Source organism: Ammospiza caudacuta, chromosome 36, assembly GCF_027887145.1.
Source record: "Ammospiza caudacuta isolate bAmmCau1 chromosome 36, bAmmCau1.pri, whole genome shotgun sequence".
NCBI lineage: Eukaryota > Metazoa > Chordata > Aves > Passeriformes > Passerellidae > Ammospiza > Ammospiza caudacuta.
The window spans coordinates 276,073-293,191 of NC_080628.1; the positions used below are offsets into that span (position 1 = coordinate 276,073).

The 17,119-nt window shown below is 48.1% G+C and overlaps 1 protein-coding gene across 1 annotated transcript; it reads left to right on the plus strand.

Annotated features, from left to right (window-relative positions):
* Positions 1–194: 194 nt before the first annotated feature.
* Positions 195–16,348, plus strand: ACADVL (acyl-CoA dehydrogenase very long chain). The gene is given in 21 exon segments (XM_058822920.1): positions 195–278; positions 875–914; positions 1,497–1,565; positions 2,025–2,097; positions 2,852–2,916; positions 3,024–3,158; positions 3,977–4,121; positions 4,687–4,816; positions 5,726–5,851; positions 6,780–6,978; positions 7,917–8,021; positions 8,452–8,538; positions 9,200–9,262; positions 9,918–10,019; positions 10,737–10,834; positions 11,967–12,039; positions 13,596–13,668; positions 14,504–14,559; positions 14,561–14,577; positions 15,362–15,437; positions 16,205–16,348. Coding segments are annotated over 21 exon segments (1,932 nt in total). The 5' UTR covers positions 195–222.
* Positions 16,349–17,119: the final 771 nt, after the last annotated feature.

Below are 17,119 nucleotides of genomic sequence, written 5' to 3' on the forward strand. Positions count from 1 at the left end.
TCACCATGGCAACAAGACGAGGCTTATTATACCGGCGCTTAATTAGCATAGATTTACATAGATTTGCATATAGGAATGGGCGTGCTCACTACGTTTCCCAGCGTGCCCCGCGCGCCGAGGCCACGCCCACGGCCGTGACCTTGTGTGAGGGAAGGGGGGGGGGGCTTGGGGACACCCCGGGGACACCCCCGGGTTTATCGCGACAGCGGCGACAGCGGCGACATGGCCGGGCTGGGGCTGGGAGCGGGGCTGCGGCTGCTGCGGCGGATCCCGCCCGGGTGAGAGTTTGGGGGGGAAAACACCAAAATTTGGGGTTTTGGGGGTGTCGTGGAAGGTTCTGGAAGTTGGGGGGTCCTGGGGTCTTGGGGGGTGCTGGGACTTTTGGGGAGAATTTGGGATTTTGGGGCGTTGCGGGATTGGGATTTGGGGGATTTGGGGGTTCTGGTGTTTGGGGGTTCTGGGATTTGGGGGTTCTGGAAGGTTCTGGGGGTTTGAGGGGGGATCTCGGGATTTCGGGGGTCCTGGGTTGGCATTTGGGGGATTCTGGAATTTGGGGGCGAGTTCGGGGATTTTGGGGAGTTCGAGATTTTGGGGGGAGTTCGGGAATTTGGGGCCTCTCGGAATTGGGGTTTTGGGGAGGGGTCCTGGAATGTTCTGGAAGTTTGGGGATCCCAGGAATTTTGGGGTTCGGGGGGGGGTCCAGGACTGAGGAATTTGGGGGATCCCGGAGCTTTTGGGGGAGAATCCCAAATTTTGTGGGGATTCTGGGGAACCCCCAGAATTTGGGGAGGAGGTGAATGGGAATTTTTTGGGGGGGGTCCCAGAGGTTTTTTGGGGGCGCCTTTTTAACCTCCCCTTACCCCTCAATTCACAGATTTGGGGGGTCCCGGCTGCAGAGCAGGCACGAGGCGCAGGTAGAGACCCCGAAATCCCCCAAATCCCCCCAAATCCGCCCCAAATCCCCCCAAATCCCCCAAAACCGATCCCAAAACAATCCCGGAGCCCCGCCCCCACCTCGCGCGCGTGACGTCAGAACTGGGGCAAAGGTCGGGCGGTGGAAACTGGGGGAAGGGTCAAGGGCGGGCATTTGGGGGGGGCTTGGGGGGATTTTGGGGTTATCTGGGGGGTCCTGAGGGGGATTTTGGGGTTATTTGAGGGATTCTGGGGGGTCCTGGAGAGTTTTTGAGGGAATTTTGGGGTTTCTGGAGGGCATTTTGGGGATCCTGGATGGGTTTGGGAGGTCCTAGGAGGGTTTTGGGGGGCAATTTGGGGGAGCTCAGTGGGATTTTGGGGTCCAGGGGGAAATTTGGGGGATTCCTGGGATGTTTTGGGGGTCCTGGGCTGGAATTTGAGGCTCTTGGAGAAGTTTTAAGGGGACCTGGAAAGAATTTGGGGGGATTTTGGGGGTCCTGGAGGGGTTTTTGGGGTTCTGAATAGAATTTGGGGATGGTTTTGGGGTTCTCTGATGATTTTTTGGGGTTCTCCCCCTTCCCCAGGCCGTGCTCCCCAAAGCTGGAACTGCCACGGCCACAGCAGCCCCCCAAAAATCCCAGGGCGGCCTCGAGGTGAGTGAGGGGATTTTGGGGGGAATCTGGGGGGTCCTGAGGGATTTTGGGGGGATTTTGAGGAGATCCAGAGGATTTTGGGGAGGTCCTGGGGCGATTTTGAGCCTGCTGGGGGGATTTTGGGGGGTCTTGTTGGGGTTGTGGGGGGAATTTGGGGGTTCTGGGGGGACTTTGGGGGGCTTGGAGGGGATTTTGGGGGGTCTTGAAGGTCGAGCTATGGGGCATTTTGGGGTACAGAATAATTTTTTGGGAAGATTTGGGGGTACATGAAATGTTTTTCTTTGTGTGTCCTGGGTGGGATTTGGGGACTCCTGAGGGGATTTTGGCATCCTGAGATGATTTGGGGGGTCCAGAAGAATTTTTATGGGGGGATTTTGGGGGTCCAGGAGGATTTTTGGGGGATCCTGGTGGAATTTGGGGTTTTTGGGGTGCCCCTAAAATTCTTTTTTTTCCCCCCAGGAATCCAAGTCCTTCGCTGTGGGGATGTTTTTGGGGCGCCTGAACACCGAGCAGGTGTTCCCCTACCCCTCAGGTCAGGGCACCCCAAAATTTGGGGAATTTGGGGGAATTTTGGGTGGAATTTTGAGGGAATTTGGGGGCAATTCTGTGGAAAATTTTGGGCAAATTTTGAGGGAATTTTGGGGAAATTTTTGAGGGAATTTTGGGTAAAATCAGGGGAAATTTAGAGAAGATTTATTGGAATTTTGGGGGAATTTTGAGGTAAATTTTGAGAGAATTTGGGGTAAAATCTGGGGAAATTTAGAGGAGATTTGGGGGAAATTTTGAGGGAGTTTTGGGGCATTTTTGAGAGAATTTTGGGGAAATTTGGGGTAAAATATGGGAAAATTGAGAGGAGACTTTGGGGAGTTTTGGGGTGATTTTGGGGAGCTCTGGAGAAAATTTAGGGAGGGTCTTGGGGCAATTTTTAGGAAAATTCTGGAGGAAATTTTGGGGGATGATCTTGGGTCAATTTAGGATAAATTTGGGGGTGTTTTGGATAAATTTGGGGGATGTTTGCATGGAATTTTGGGGAGATTTTTGAGGGGGTTTTGGGGAGATTTTTGGGTCAATTTTTGGGACAATTTGAGACAATTTTAGCATAATTTTGAGGATAACTTCAATGTAATTTCAATGTAATTTGGTCCCAGTTTTGGGATGGTTTTAGGAGAATTTCAGGACAATTTCAGCAGATTTCTGGGACAATTTTGGGGTAATTTCAGGGCAATTTTAGGATAACTTTGGGGTGATTTGGGATAATTTTTCCCTAATTTTCTCTTTCCCCCCAGTCCTGACGGAGGAGCAAGAGCAAACCCTGCAGGAGCTCGTGGGTCCCGTCAGCCGCTTCTTTGAGGTACAAACCCCAAAATTTCCCCATTCCCACCTTCACCCCCATTCTGGAATTCCAGGAATTCTCCCAAAATTCCCAAATTTCCCCAAAATTCCCAAATTTCCGGGCAGGAGGTGAACAACCCTGCCAAAAACGACGCCCTGGAGAAGGTGGAGGACGAGACCATGAAAGGGTTAAAGGAGTTGGGGGCCTTTGGGCTCCAGGTGCCCCCCGAATTTGGGGGGTTGGGGCTCAACAACACCCAGGTGAGACCCCCCCCCAAATTGGGGAGCCCCAAAATCCCCTCCCAGTAACTCCCAGTGCTCCCAGTTCTGTCCAAAATCCCCCAAATTCTCCCTAATCCACCCCAAATCTCCTCAAATCCACCCCAAATCCTCCCTAAATTCCCCCAGGACCCCCCAAATTCCCTTGGGACCCCCAAGATTTCCTCCCAGTAACTCCCAGTCCCTCCCAGTTCTGCCAGTCTCCCCAGATCTCCCCAAAATTCCCTCAAAACTCCCCCAAATCGCCCTCAGATCCCCCTGGGACCCCCAACCTCCATCCCAGTGGCCCCCAGTCCTCCCCAAATCCCCTCAAAACTCCCCCAGACCCCCCCAAATCCCCTGGGACCCCCCGATCTCCCCCCCAGGGGCTTCCCAGTCCCTCCCAGTAACTCCCAGCGTTCCCAGAGCCCCCCAAACCTCCCCAAATCCCCTCAAAACTCCCCCAGACCCCCCCCAAATCCCCCCGGGACCCCCCAGTTCCCACCCTAGTCCCTTCCAGTCCCCCCCAGTCCCTCCCAGTAACTGCCAGTGTTCCCAAATCCCCTGGGACCCCCCAATCTGCCCCCCAGTCCCTCCCAGTCCCACCCAAATCCCCTCAACCCCCTCTGGGACCCCCCGGGACCCCCCGATCTCCCCCCCAGCCCCCCCCAGTAACTCCCAGCGTTCCCAAATCCCCCCGGGACCCCCCAATCTCCCTCCCAGTAACTCCCAGTGTTCTCAGACCCCCCCAAATCCCTCTGGGACCCCCCGGGACCCCCCAATCTCCCCCCAGCCCCCCCAGTAACTCCCAGTGTTCCCAGTACGCGCGGCTGGTGCAGATCGTGGGCCAGCACGACCTGGGCGTGGGGATCACGCTGGGGGCTCACCAGTCCATCGGCTTCAAGGGGCTGCTGCTCTATGGGACCCCTCCCCAAAAGGAGAAATACCTGCCCCGCCTGGCCACAGGTGAGGCTGCCAGGATGGCTGGGAATGCACCCAAATGTCCCTGAAATTCACCCAGATGTCCCCTGAAATACTGCCAGAAATTCACCCAAAATCCCCCTGAAATATGGCCTGAAATTCACCCAAAATTCCCCTGAAATACTGCCAGAAATTCACCCCAATATTGCCAGAAATTCACCTGAAATATTCCCTGAAATTCACCCAAATGTTGCCAGAAATTCACCAAAAATATTCCCTGAAATTCCCTTGGAATGTCCTGAAATATTCCCAGAAACTCACCTGAAATGTCCTGAGAAATTCACCTGAAATATCCTCAGGGAATCCCAGGCTGTCTCTGGCCATTCCCAAATTTCCAAAATTCCCCAAATTCCCGTTTTTCAGAAAACTCAGGGTAACTTGAGGAGTTTTGGGGTGGAATTTTCACGTTTTTGGGGTGGAATTTCCCCATTTCTGGCCCTTTTTGAACGGGATTTTCAGGGATTTTTGGGGATTTTCCTCCCCCAGGGAACCCCAGGCTGTCTCGGGCCGTTCCCGAATCCCCCAGTTTTCCCAAAATTCCCATTTTTAGGGGAGATGGTGGCGGCGTTCTGCCTGACGGAGCCGGGCAGCGGCTCCGACGCCGCCTCCATCCGCACCCGGGCCACGCCCAGCCCCTGCGGAACCTTCTGGACCCTGGAGGGGGAGAAGATCTGGATCAGGTCAGCAATTCCCCAAATTCCCCAAATTCCCAACATTCCCAACATTCTGGGGGGGTTTGGGGCCAAAATCCCCATTTCTGCCCCCAAATTCTTCAAATTTTCCCCAAAAATCCCCATTTCCCCCCCCCAAAATCCCCAGTTTTTCCCCAAAATTCCTAATTTTCCCCCAAAGTTCCTGATTTTCCCCCAAAATCCCCAATTTTTCGCCAAAATCCCCAATTTTTCCCCCTAAAATCCCCAATTTTTTTCCAAAATCCCCAATTTTCCCCCAAAAATTCCCAATTTCCCCTGAATTCCCCCCTGAATTTCCTTCCAAACTTACCAAATTTCCCCCGAAAATTCAGATTTTTCCCTTGTTTTTACCCCCAAAATCCCAATTTTTTCCCCTGAAAATCCCCAATTTTCCCCCCGAGTCTCTTTTTTTTTTCCCATTTTCCCCAATTTCCCATTTTCCCTGCAGCAACGGGGGCCTGGCCGAGCTGTTCACGGTGTTTGCCCAGACCCCCAAATCCCCAATTTTTCCCCAAATTTCCCCCCAAAATCCTCAATTTTCCCCCTAAAATCCCCTTTTTTTTCCATTTTAGCCCCTAAAATCCCCACTTTTTTCCCAATTTTTCCCCATTTTAATCCCCACTTTTTTCCCAATTTTTCCCCATTTTAATCCCCAAAATCCCCACTTTTTTTCCATTTTTGCCCCCAAAATCCCCATTTTTTTCCCCAATTTTCCGTAAAATCCCCATTTTTTTTCCATTTTAGCCCCTAAAATCCCCATTTTTCCCCAATTTTTCCCCCCAAAATCCCCATTTTTTTTCCATTTTAGGCCCCCAAATCCCCATTTTTTTCCCAATTTTCCAGCCAAATCCCCATTTTTTTCCCAATTTTTCCCAAATTCCCGCTTTTTCTCCCCAGCAACGGGGGCCTGGCCGAGCTGTTCACGGTGTTTGCCCAGACCCCGGTGAGGGACGAGCGCACGGGCGAGACCAAGGACAAAATCACCGCGTTCCTGGTCGAGAGGGCCTTCGGGGGCGTCACCCAGTGAGGAGAGCCCCAGCCTGGGGCGATTTTGGGATTTTTGGGGGTTTTTGGGGAAGGTTTGGGGGCATTTTTGGGGGATTTAATGGGACTTTTTGGGGATTTTATGGGGGTTTGGGGGGCAAAGTTCGGATTTTTAGGAGATTTTTGGTGGATTTTGGGGATTTTTAGGGGATTTTTGGGGATTTCTGGGGAGGGTTTGTGGGAGTTTAGGGGGATTTTTTTTTTTTTTTTTATTTGATGGGATTTTTTGGGCGATTTAAGGGAGATTTTGAGAGGGAATTCCAGGGATTTGGGGAATTTTTTGGTTATTTTGGGATTTAATGGGATATTTTTGAGATTTAATGTGGATTTTGGGGTGGAATTCCAGGAATTTTGGGATTTCTCAGGAAGGTTTAGGGGGTTTAGGGGAATTTTTGGGGATTTAAGGGGGTTTGGGGGGTGATTTCAGGGAGAAATTTAGGATTTTTGGAGAATTTTGGGGGTATTTGGGAATTTTTGGGGGTTTGGGTAGTTAAAGGAGATTTTTGGGGAATTTAAAGGGGTTTTGTGGGGAAATTTGGGATTATAGGGAATTTTAAGAGGATTTGGGGTCATTTAAGGATATTTTTTGTGAATTTAAGGGGATTTTGGGGGGATTTCAGGGAGAAACTTTGGGGGTTTTGCCCCCCCTTTTTTTTTTTTTTTTTTTTTTTTTTTTTCTCCCTAATTTTTAATTTTCCCTTTTTCTGGGTTTTTTCCCTCTTTTCCCCAGCGGTCCCCCCGAGAAGAAGCTGGGCATCCGAGCGTCCAACACCGCCTTGTTTTCCTCATTTTCCCACATTTTTCCCCATTTTTCCACCGTTTTTCCCCGTTTTTCCACCGTTTTTCCCCGTTTTTTCACCGTTTTTCCCCCCAATTTTTAATTTTCTCTTTTCCCCCATTTCCCCAGCGGTCCCCCCGAGAAGAAGCTGGGCATCCGCGCGTCCAACACGACGTCGCTGCACTTCGACGCGGTGCGGGTGCCGGCGCAGAACGTGCTGGGCTCGCTCGGCGGCGGCTTCAAGGTGGCCATGACCATCCTGAACAACGGGCGCTTCGGCATGGCCGCCGCCATGGCCGGCACCATCCGGGGGCTGCTCCAGGCCGCGGTGAGATTGGGAATTTTGGGGAAAATTCGGGAATTCTGGGGGTCACCGAAATCAAAAAAAACCCCGAGGAAATCGGCCGAAAACGAAGGAATCGGCAGGAAAAGCCCAATTTCCCTGGGGAATCTCAGCTAAAATAACCCCAGGTCCTGCTAAAATTTGAATTTCCTAAATCTTGGGGATTTTGGAATTGTGGGATCACAAAGTTTGGGATAAATCCTGAGTGAATGGCAAAAAACCCCGAGAAAACCGGCCGGCAATGAAGAAATCTGCCGAAAAAAGGGGAAATTACCAAAAACCCCCAAATTCCCGTCATGGCCGCCGCCATGGCCGGCACCGTGAGGGGGCTCCTGGAGGCTGCGGTGAGATTTGGGAATTTCGGGGAAATCCGGAAATTCTGGGGGTCACCAAAATCAAAAAAATACCCTGAGAAAATCGGAAAAAATATGAGGGAATTGGCCAAAAAAAACCAAAAAAGCCAACAATTTCCCTGGAGAATCTGGGCTGAAATAACCCCAGATCCCACTGGGATTTGAGATTCCCAAATTTTCAGGAATTTTGGGAAATCTTGGGGAAATCTGGGAACCTCAAAAATCTCTGAGAAAATCAGGAAAAAAAAAGAGGAAATTGGAAAAAACCCAAGACACCTTGAGGCCACAGTGAGATTCCCACTTTTTTAGGAATTTGGGGAATTCTGGGATCCTGGAATTCAAAAAAAATCTGGAGAAAATGGCAAAAAACCCAGAGAAAATCGGCAAAAGAAAAACCCGAAAAATCCCCTAAACCACCCCCAAATTCCCCCTCAAAATTTCCTAAAATTCCCCCCAAAAAATGCCCAAATTTGCCCTAAAAAATTCCCACAAAACTCCCCCACCCCTCCCTTTCCCCTCTCTGCCAAATTTTTGGGATTTTCCCAAATTTTGGGAATTTTTTTCCCCCAGGTTTCCCACGCCGCCAACCGGAGCCAGTTTGGGGCCAAAATCCACGAATTTGGGGCCATCCAGGAGAAGCTGGGCAGGATGGCGCTGCTGCACTACGTCACCGAGGTGGGAATGGGGATTTTGGGGATTTTTTGGGGGATTTTGGGGGAATTTTTGGGAATTTTGGGGAATTTTGCGAAGGATCCTGAAAAATCTGGGGGGTCCGGGGGGCATTTAGGGGGCAATTTGGGGAGGTTTTTGGGGGGAATGGGGCAAAATTTCTAAAAATTTGGACTTTTTTGGAAGATTTGGGGAACTTTTGGGGAATTTGAGAAGGTTTTTGGAGGAATTGGGGGAAATTTTGGGGGGAATTTGGGATGATTGTCTGGAATTTTGGGGAGGTTTTTGGGGGGGATTTGGGTCAATTTCGATCAAAACTTTGTGAATGTTTGATGGAAAAGCCCCGGGATTTTTTCAGGAATTTCCCAGATTTTTTTGGGAATGTCCCAAATTCCCGTTTTTTCCCCAAAATTCCCGTTTTTCCCCCCAAATCCAGTCCATGGCCTTCATGATCAGCGCCAACATGGACAGGGGCGACCCCGACTTCCAGATCGAAGCGGCCATCAGCAAAATCTTCGGATCCGTGAGCAAATTGGGGAATTTTCCCCAGTTTTGGGGATTTCTGGGATTTGGGGCAGCTTGGGAGGGATTTTGGTGGATTTGGGAGAAAATTTGGGATTTTTTGGGGGGGATTTGGGTAAGTTTGGGAGGGGTTTTTATGGATTTTGATGAATATTGGGAAGAATTCCCGGAATTGGCAAATTCTGGAAAGAGATTAATAAAATTTGGGAGGGACTTCTTATGGATTTGGGAGAAATTTTGGGATTTTCTCCAATTTGAGGAGATTTTTTTTTTTTTTTTTTTTTAAATTTTGGGGGAGTTTAAGAAGGATTTTTATGGATTTTGGGGGCAATTTTGGGAGGAATTTTGGGGGAGATCGGGGAGGAATTTTGGAATTTTCCCCAATTTTTGGGGATTTTGGGGAGATTTTAGGGAGTTTGGGAGGAAATTTTGGGGGAATTTCAGGATTTTTTTGGGAATTCTGAGGGATTTTGGGAGGAGATTTTAGGTGAAACCCCAAATATGTTTTGGGGAATAAAATGAATTTCCAGAGGAGAATTTGGGGATTTTTTTTCCTGGGAATTCTGAGTGGATTTGGGGGCAGTTTTGGCCTTTTCCAGGATGATTTTTAACCCAAATTTTTTCCATTTTCCCAAATTTTGGGGATTTTCCCCAATTTCCAGGAGGCCGCCTGGGCCGTGGCTGACGAGTGCATCCAGGTCATGGGGGGGATGGGATTCATGCAGGTGAGGTTTGGGGGAAAATCCCCCAATTTTGGGGCTTTTTGGGGAGCGCTGGAATTCAGGGATTGGGAATTGTTGGAATTTGGGGAAAAATTCCCAAGATTTTGGGATTTTCCCCCTTTTTTTGGGGGGGGACTTTCCCAGGAGTTGAATTGGTTTCTCCTGAATTTTTTCTGGATTTCCCTGGATTGTTTTGATTTTTTTCTTGTTTTGTTTTCCCTCAATTTTTCTTAGGATTTCCTGGCATTTTTTCGTTTTCCCTAATTGCTTTTGTGTTTCCCTGGGATTTTTCTGGTTTTCCATGAATTATTTTTGAGATTTTTTTGGAGATTTTCCCAGATTTTTTGGGGGGATTTTTTTTGGATTTTCTGGGATTTTCTTGGGATTCCCCAGGTGTTTTGGGGGATTCTTTTGTTTGGTTTTTTGTGGGTTGTTTTTTTTTTTTTTGGGGGGGGGGATTTTTTGGTATTATTTGGGGATTTTTGTGGGGTTTTTTGGGATTTTTTTTTGGTGTTTTTTTGGGTTTCTGCGGGATCTCTGTGGGGTTTTCGGGAATTTTTTAAAATTTTAATTTATTGTTTTGCATTTTTTTGGAATTATTTTGGGCTATTTTGGATTATCTTGGGCTGTTTTGGGGTGGTTTTGTTGTCCTGTGCAGGAGCCGGGTGTGGAGCGGGTCCTGCGGGATTTGAGGATTTTCCGCATTTTCGAGGGAACCAACGACATCCTGAGGCTCTTTGTGGCCCTGCAGGGCTTCCAGGTACTGGGTTGGACTGCTTTGGACTGGTTTATACTGGTGTGGACTGGTTTGGACTGGATTGGACTGGTTTATACTGGGAATGGACTGGTCTGTACTGGGAGGGGTTTCAGGACATCCTGGGGCTCTTTCTGGCCCTGCAGGGCTTCCAGGTACTGGTTTGGACTGGTTTGGACTGGGTTATACTGGTTTGGACTGCTTTGGACTGAGTTATACTGGTTTGGACTGGGAGGGATTGGTCTGTCCTGGCTTATACTGGGAATGGACTGGGACAAACTGGGACAGGACTTGGGGCAACTGGGAGGGGATTGGGAGGAACTGGGATGAACCCCCTGAAATCTGGAATTTTCAATTAAAAAAAAAAAAAAAACAAAAAATCTGAAATTTAAAAAATCCCCAAAAAATCTGAAACTTTCCATTTAAAAAACCCCCAAAAATCTGAATTTTTTTATTTAAAAAAAAACCCTAAAAATCTGAAATTCTCCATTTAAAAAACCCCAGAAATACGAAATTTTCCATTAAAAAAAAATAAAAACCCCTGAAATTTCCTAATGAAAAAAAAGAAAAACCAATAAAAAATCAAAATATTTCACTTGAACTCCTCCGAAATTGCAGTTTTTCCACTCAGCCCCCCCCAGGTTTAGGCAGTGGGACCCCCCCGGTCTCTGGGGTCTCTCTGGGTTTTTGGGGCTCCCCTGAGCCCCGTTTTTAACCCTTCAGACGCTGGGGGTGCAGCTCCGGGGGGTGCAGGCGGCGCTCAGGGACCCCCTGGGCAACGTCGGGGTGCTCACGGGGGAGGTGACGCGGCGGCTGCGCAGGTGAGGGCGCCCAAAACACCCTGAAACATCCCCAAAAGCACCCCAGGTTATCCTGAAATCATCCCTAAAAACACCCGGAAATTGTCCCCAAACCCACCCCAAATTATCCTGAAATTATTCCCAAATTTATCCCCAAAAGCACTGTCAATTATCCTGAAATTATCCCCAAAACCACCCCAAATTATCCTGAAATTATCCCCCAAATTATCCCCAAAAACACCCCAAAATTACCCCTGAAAACACCCTTAAATTATCCCCAAAAACACCCCAAAATTACCCCCAAAAGCACCCCAAATTATCCTGAAATTATCCCCAAAAACAGCCCAGAATTATCCCCAAAAACACCCCAAAAACCACCCAGAATTATCCCGAAAATACACCCCAAATTATCCTGATATTATCCCCAAAATCACCCTGAAATTATCCCCAAAATTATCCTGAAAACACCCTGAATCACCTCAGAATTATCCCCAAAACCACCCCCAAAACAGCCGAAATTATCCCAAAAAACACCCTTAAATTAACCCCAAAAACACCCCAAAATTACTCCCAAAACCACCCCAAATTATCCTGAAATTATCCCTAAAAAAAACCCTGAAATTGTCCCCAAAAGCACCCCAAAACCAGCCCAGAATTATCCCCAAAACCCACCCAAAATTATCCCAAAAAGAGCCTGAAATTATCCCCAAAATCACCCCAAAATTATCCCTAAAACTTTCCTGCAATTATCCCCAAAATTATCCTGAAATTACCCCTAAAACCACCCCAAAAAAACCCCAAAAACACCTCAAAATTATCCTGAAATTATTCCCAGAATTATCCTGAAGTTATCCCTAAAAACACCCCAGAATCACCCCCAAAACACCCCAAAATTATCCTGAAATTCACCCCTAATTATCCCCAAAATTATCTTCAAAATCACCCCCAAAACCACTGAAAAATTCCCTAAAATCCACCTGGGTCGTCTCAAATCCCACCTGAATCCCCCAAAATCCCAATTTTGGGTCCTTTTTTCCCCCCCAAATTCCCATTTTGGTTATTTTCCCCCCAATCCCATTTCTGGTGTTTTTCCCCCAAATTCCCATTTTGGGTTATTTTCCCCCCAATCCCATTTTTGGTGTTTTTCCCCCAGGAAAGCCGGGCTGGGCTCGGGGCTCTCCCTGCAGCACCTGGTGCACCCCGAGCTCAAGGACGGAGCCCAGCAGGTGAGGGCTGACCCAAAACCCCCCCAAAAACCCCAAAATCCACCCCAAAAATCCCAAAATCCACCCCAAAATCCCCAAAATCCACCCCAAAAACCCCAAAATCCACCCCAAAAATTCTTCCCTGCACCCTGAGCTCAAGGACGGAGCCCAGCAGGTGAGAGCTGACCCAAACCTCCCAAAATCCACCCCAAAAATCCCAAAATTCACCCCAAAATCCACCCAAAATATCACCCTAAAAAACCCCAAAATTGGGAACCCCAAAAACGCCAAAATCCACCCCAAAAACCCCAAAATTCACCCCAAAAACCCCAAAATTCACCCCAAAAATTCTTCCCTGCACCCTGAGCTCAAGGACGGAGCCCAGCAGGTGAGAGCTGACCCAAACCCCCAAAATCCACCCCAAAAACCCCAAAATTCACCCCAAAATCCCTCCCTGCGCACTGAGCTCAAAGGACTCAGGTGAGTGCTGACCCCAAAAAGTCAAAATTCACCCCGAAATAACCCAAAATTGGATTCCTGACCCAAAAACCCCGAAATTCACCCCAAATCCACCCAAAAAAACCCCAAAATTCACCCCCCAAACTTTAGGTTTAATTTGGGTGAATTTGGGGCGGTTTTGGCTGAATTTTAGATGAATTTTGGGTGACTTTGGGTGGGATTTTAGTTGAGTTTTGGGTTAAATTTGGTTTAATTTTGGGTGAAAATCTGGGTTGAATTTGGGTGAAATCTGGGTTGAATTTTGGGTGAAATCTAGCTGAATTTTGGGCTGAATTGGGGTGAATTCTGGGGGACTTTGTGCTGAATTTTTTGGTTAAATTTGGGTGACTTTGTACTGATGTTTTGGCTGAATTTTGGGTTGAATTTTGGGGTGACTTTGTGCTGAATTTTGGGTTAAATCTGTCTGATTTTGGGCTGAATTTTGGGTAAAATCTGTTCAGAATTTTGTGCTAAATTTTGGGTTAAATCTGTCTGATTTTGGGCTGAATTTTGGGTGACTTTGTGCTGAATTTTGGGTAAAATCTGTCAGAATTTTGGGTGAATTTTGGGTTAAACCTGTTGGATTTTGGGCTGATTTTGGGTGAATTTTGGGTTAAACCTGTGGGATTTGGGCTGATTTTGGGTGAATTTTGGGTAAAATCTGTCCGGATTTTGGGTTAACCCTGTGGGATTTGGGCTGGTTTTGGGCTGGATTTTGGGTGAATTTTGGGTTAAACCTGTCAGGGTGAATTTTGGGTTAACCCTGTGGGATTTGGGCTGATTTTGGGTGAATTTTGGGTGGATTTTGGGTTGACCCTGTGGGATTTGGGCTGCTTTGGGGCTGATTTTGGGTAAAATCTGTCCGGATTTTGGGTTAACCCTGTGGGATTTGGGCTGATTTTGGGTGAATTTTGGGTGAACCCTGTCAGAATTTTGGGCTGATTTGGGGCTGATTTTGGGCTGAATTTTGGGTGAAACCTGTCAGGGTGAATTTTGGGTTTAACCCTGTGGGATTTGGGCTGATTTTGGGTGAATTTTGGTAAAACCTGTGCGATTGGGGGCCGCCTGTGCCTCCGCAGACCATGCAGTGCCTGGAGCTCTTTGCTGAGACGGCCGAGGCGCTGCTGCTCAAACACGGCAAGAGAATCGTGGGTGAGATTTGGGCCAAATCCCCCAAGTTTGGGGAAATTCCCCAATTTTGGGACAATTCCCAAAAACCGCCGAGGTGGGAAGGGCCGGAGGACCCCAAAGCCCCCAAATTTGGGGGCATTTTCTATGATTTAAATTGGATATTTGGGCTTTTTTTTCTATCTTTGAGGAGTTTTAACTCAATTTGGGGCTCCCCAAATTATTTGGGGGTGCCCAAATTTGGGATTTGGGAGGGAGGCGATGATTTTAGAGCTCCCCAAAATCCAGAATGTGGGGGGATTTTGGGGCATTTTGAGAATTTTGGGGATGAATTTTACCCTATTTTCCCATTTTTGGCCAAATTTGAGAGTTTTGCCCCACATTTGAGGGGATTTGGGGATCCTGGGCGTTGATTGGAGTTTCAAGTTCAATGTTTGGGGTCCTGGGTGGATTTTTGGGGGCTTTGGGGCAGATTTTGGGGCATTTGGATGGAACTTTTGGGAATCTTTGGCCTCCTGAGGCTGAATTTTACCCAAATTCTTCAATTTTTGGGCATTCTTACCCCAAATTTGTGCAGATTTTGGGGCTTGCAGAATTATTTGGAGGCACCACGTTGAATTTGAAGGCCTGTGTTAATCTGGGTGGATTTGGTGGATTTTGAGCAAACTTTGCCTTTTTTGGGTAAAATTTCAGGATTTTCGGTTGAACTTTTCCCCAAAATTTCCCATTTTTGGCCATTTCCCCCCCAAATTTTGTGGGGGTTTTCGGGCTCCTTGGGTTTTTGGGGTCGCTGAATTCGATTTTGGGGGTCCCAGGGAGGAATTTTGGGTCCTGACCCCCGATCTCCCCCCCAAACCAGACGAGCAGTTCGCCCTGAAGCGCGTGGCCGACGCCGCCATCGACATCTACGGCATGGGCCGTGGTGCTGGCCCGGTAAAAACGGGGAAAAATCCCAGGAATTTGGGAAAATTGGGAATTCTGGGGGGATTCTGGGATTTGGGGGACTTTTGGGGGGAATTTTTTGGCCTTTTTTGGGGATTTTTGGCCAATTTTTTTGCGAATTTTGGGGCATTTTTGTCTCATTTTTGAGGGAATATTTGGGAATTCTGAGGGGGGTTTGAGGGATTTGGGGAAATTTGGGAATTCTGGGGGGAATTCCTGGGATTTGGGGCATTTTAAGGGGATTTTGGGGCTTTTTGAGGGGGCTTTGGGGGAGTTCTTGGGAATTTTGGGTGGGTTTGAGGAATTTTGGGGCATTTTTGGGAAATATTTGGGAATTCTGGGTGGATTTTTTAAGAGATTTGGGAGTGGATTTTGGAGGGCATTTGGGGTGGGTTTTTGGTAAATTTTGGGGGGATTTGGGGGCATTTTGGGATGAATTTTGAGCTAAGTTTAAGGGGTTTTGTGGGAATTATATGTTGATTTTTGGGTGAATTTTATGGTGTATTTTATGTCAATTTTTGTGAATTTTATGGTGAATTTTGTGTGAATTTTATGTTGATTTTGGGGTGAATTTTGGGTGAATTTTGCGTTGATTTTTGTGTGAACGTTGTGTGAATTTTATGCAAATTTTATGCTATTTTTCTGCCGATTTTGAGCCGAATTTCGCTGAATTTCAGCCGAATTTTGCCGGATTTTCTCTGATTGTCCCGGGGGGGTTTTGGGGACCCCTCCCCACATTTTGGGGTCTCCCCTCCCCCCCTTTCCCCTCCCCCAGGGCCTCGAGGTCGCTGAGTCTGGGGCTCCCCACGGCCCAGCACGAGCGGCTGCTCACCCTCACCTGGTGCCAGGAGGTAAAAATGGGGAAAAATTCACAGAAATTTGGGAAAATTCACGGAAATTTGGGAAAATTCTGGGGGGTCCTGGGGGGGACTTTGGGGTTTTCCTGGGGATTTTTGTGGGGGAAATTTGGATTCAGGGGAAATTTGGGGATTTTCAGGGGGTCCTGGGGGGATTTTGGAGGGTTTTGGGATTTTTGTGGGAGGATTTTGGGGTTGATTTTTTGGGGGGATTTTCGGGGTTTTCTTTGCGTTGATTTGGGGATGATTTCGTGCTGATTTTGGGGATCATTTTGGGATCAATCTGGGATTCGGGCTGATTTGGGGTGGGTTTGGGGATGATTTTAGGGCTGATTTGGGGATAATTTTTGGGCTGGTTTGGGGCTGATTTTGGGATAATTTGGAGGTGATTTGGGGCTGATTTGGGGATAATTTTGGGGCTGGTTTGGGATAATTTTGGGATAGTTTGGGGTTGATTTTGCTGTAATTTTAGGGATGACTTTAAGATAATTTTGGGCTGATTTGGGGATGGTTTGGGGCTGATTTGGGGATAATTTTGGGGATAATTTGTGGCTGGTTTTGGGGTTTGTTCTGGGCTGGTTTGGGGCTGATTTTAGGGTGATTTGGGGTTGGTTTCAGGCTGATTTGGGGCTGCTTTTGGGTCGATTCTGGGTTGGTTTGGGATTTGTTTTGGGGTTTGTTCTGGGCTGGTTTGGGGCTGGGTTTTGGGGTAATTTTGGGCGTTTGGGGCTGATTTGGGGCTGCTTTGGGTCCGTCCCCAGGCCACGAGCGGCGTCCTGGCCTCGCTGCGGCCGCTCCCGTCCCGGAGCTTCCGGAACCTTCGGGACCTGGCGGGGGCCGTGGTGGAGAGCGGGGCGTCGTGGTGCCCACCCCCCTGGGCTTCTGACAGAGCTGGAAACGCCTGAAATGACCCAAAAAATACCCAAAAAATACCCCAAAACACCCAGATAAACCCCAAAAACCTCCTGGGCTTCTGAGAGAGCAAAAATACCTGAAAACACCCCCAAAAATACCCCCAAAACCCCCAGAAATACCCCAACCCCCCTGGGCGTCTGAGAGAGCTGAAAATACCCCAAAAACACCCAAAACCACCCCAAAAATACCCAAAACACCCCAAGACCACCTGAAAATGCCCCAAAATTCCGCCTCAGAAACCCCCAAACCCCACTGGGCTTTTGAAACCTCAAAAAAATCCCAAATTCCCCCAAAATTCTCCAAAATCCCCCCCCGGGAACCCCAAAATCCCCCCCAGAACCTCCCAAATCCTTTTTGGGTGTTTTCCCCCAAAACTTGGGGTTTCTGCCTTAATTTTGGGGTGTCCCGAATTCTGGGGTGAATTTCCCACGTTTTGGGGTGAATCTCCTGAATTTTTGGGGGGATTCTCCCAAATTTGAGGGTGTTATCTCCGATTTTTGGGGGATTTCCCCTCAGTTTGAGGCATTTCCCCTCAATTTTTGGGTCTCTTTTTTAGGGGGATTTTCCTGAATTTTGGGACTCTGAAATTTGAGGGATTCTCTCGAATTTTGCGGGGGGGGGTTCTCCTTAAATTCTGAGGGAATTTTTCCTTTATTTTGGGGAATTTCCCCCTCCATTTTGGGGGATTTTCCTTCCATTTTCTGGATTTTTCCCTCCGTTTTTAGGGCATTTCTCCCTCATTTTGGGGCTCTCAAATTCGG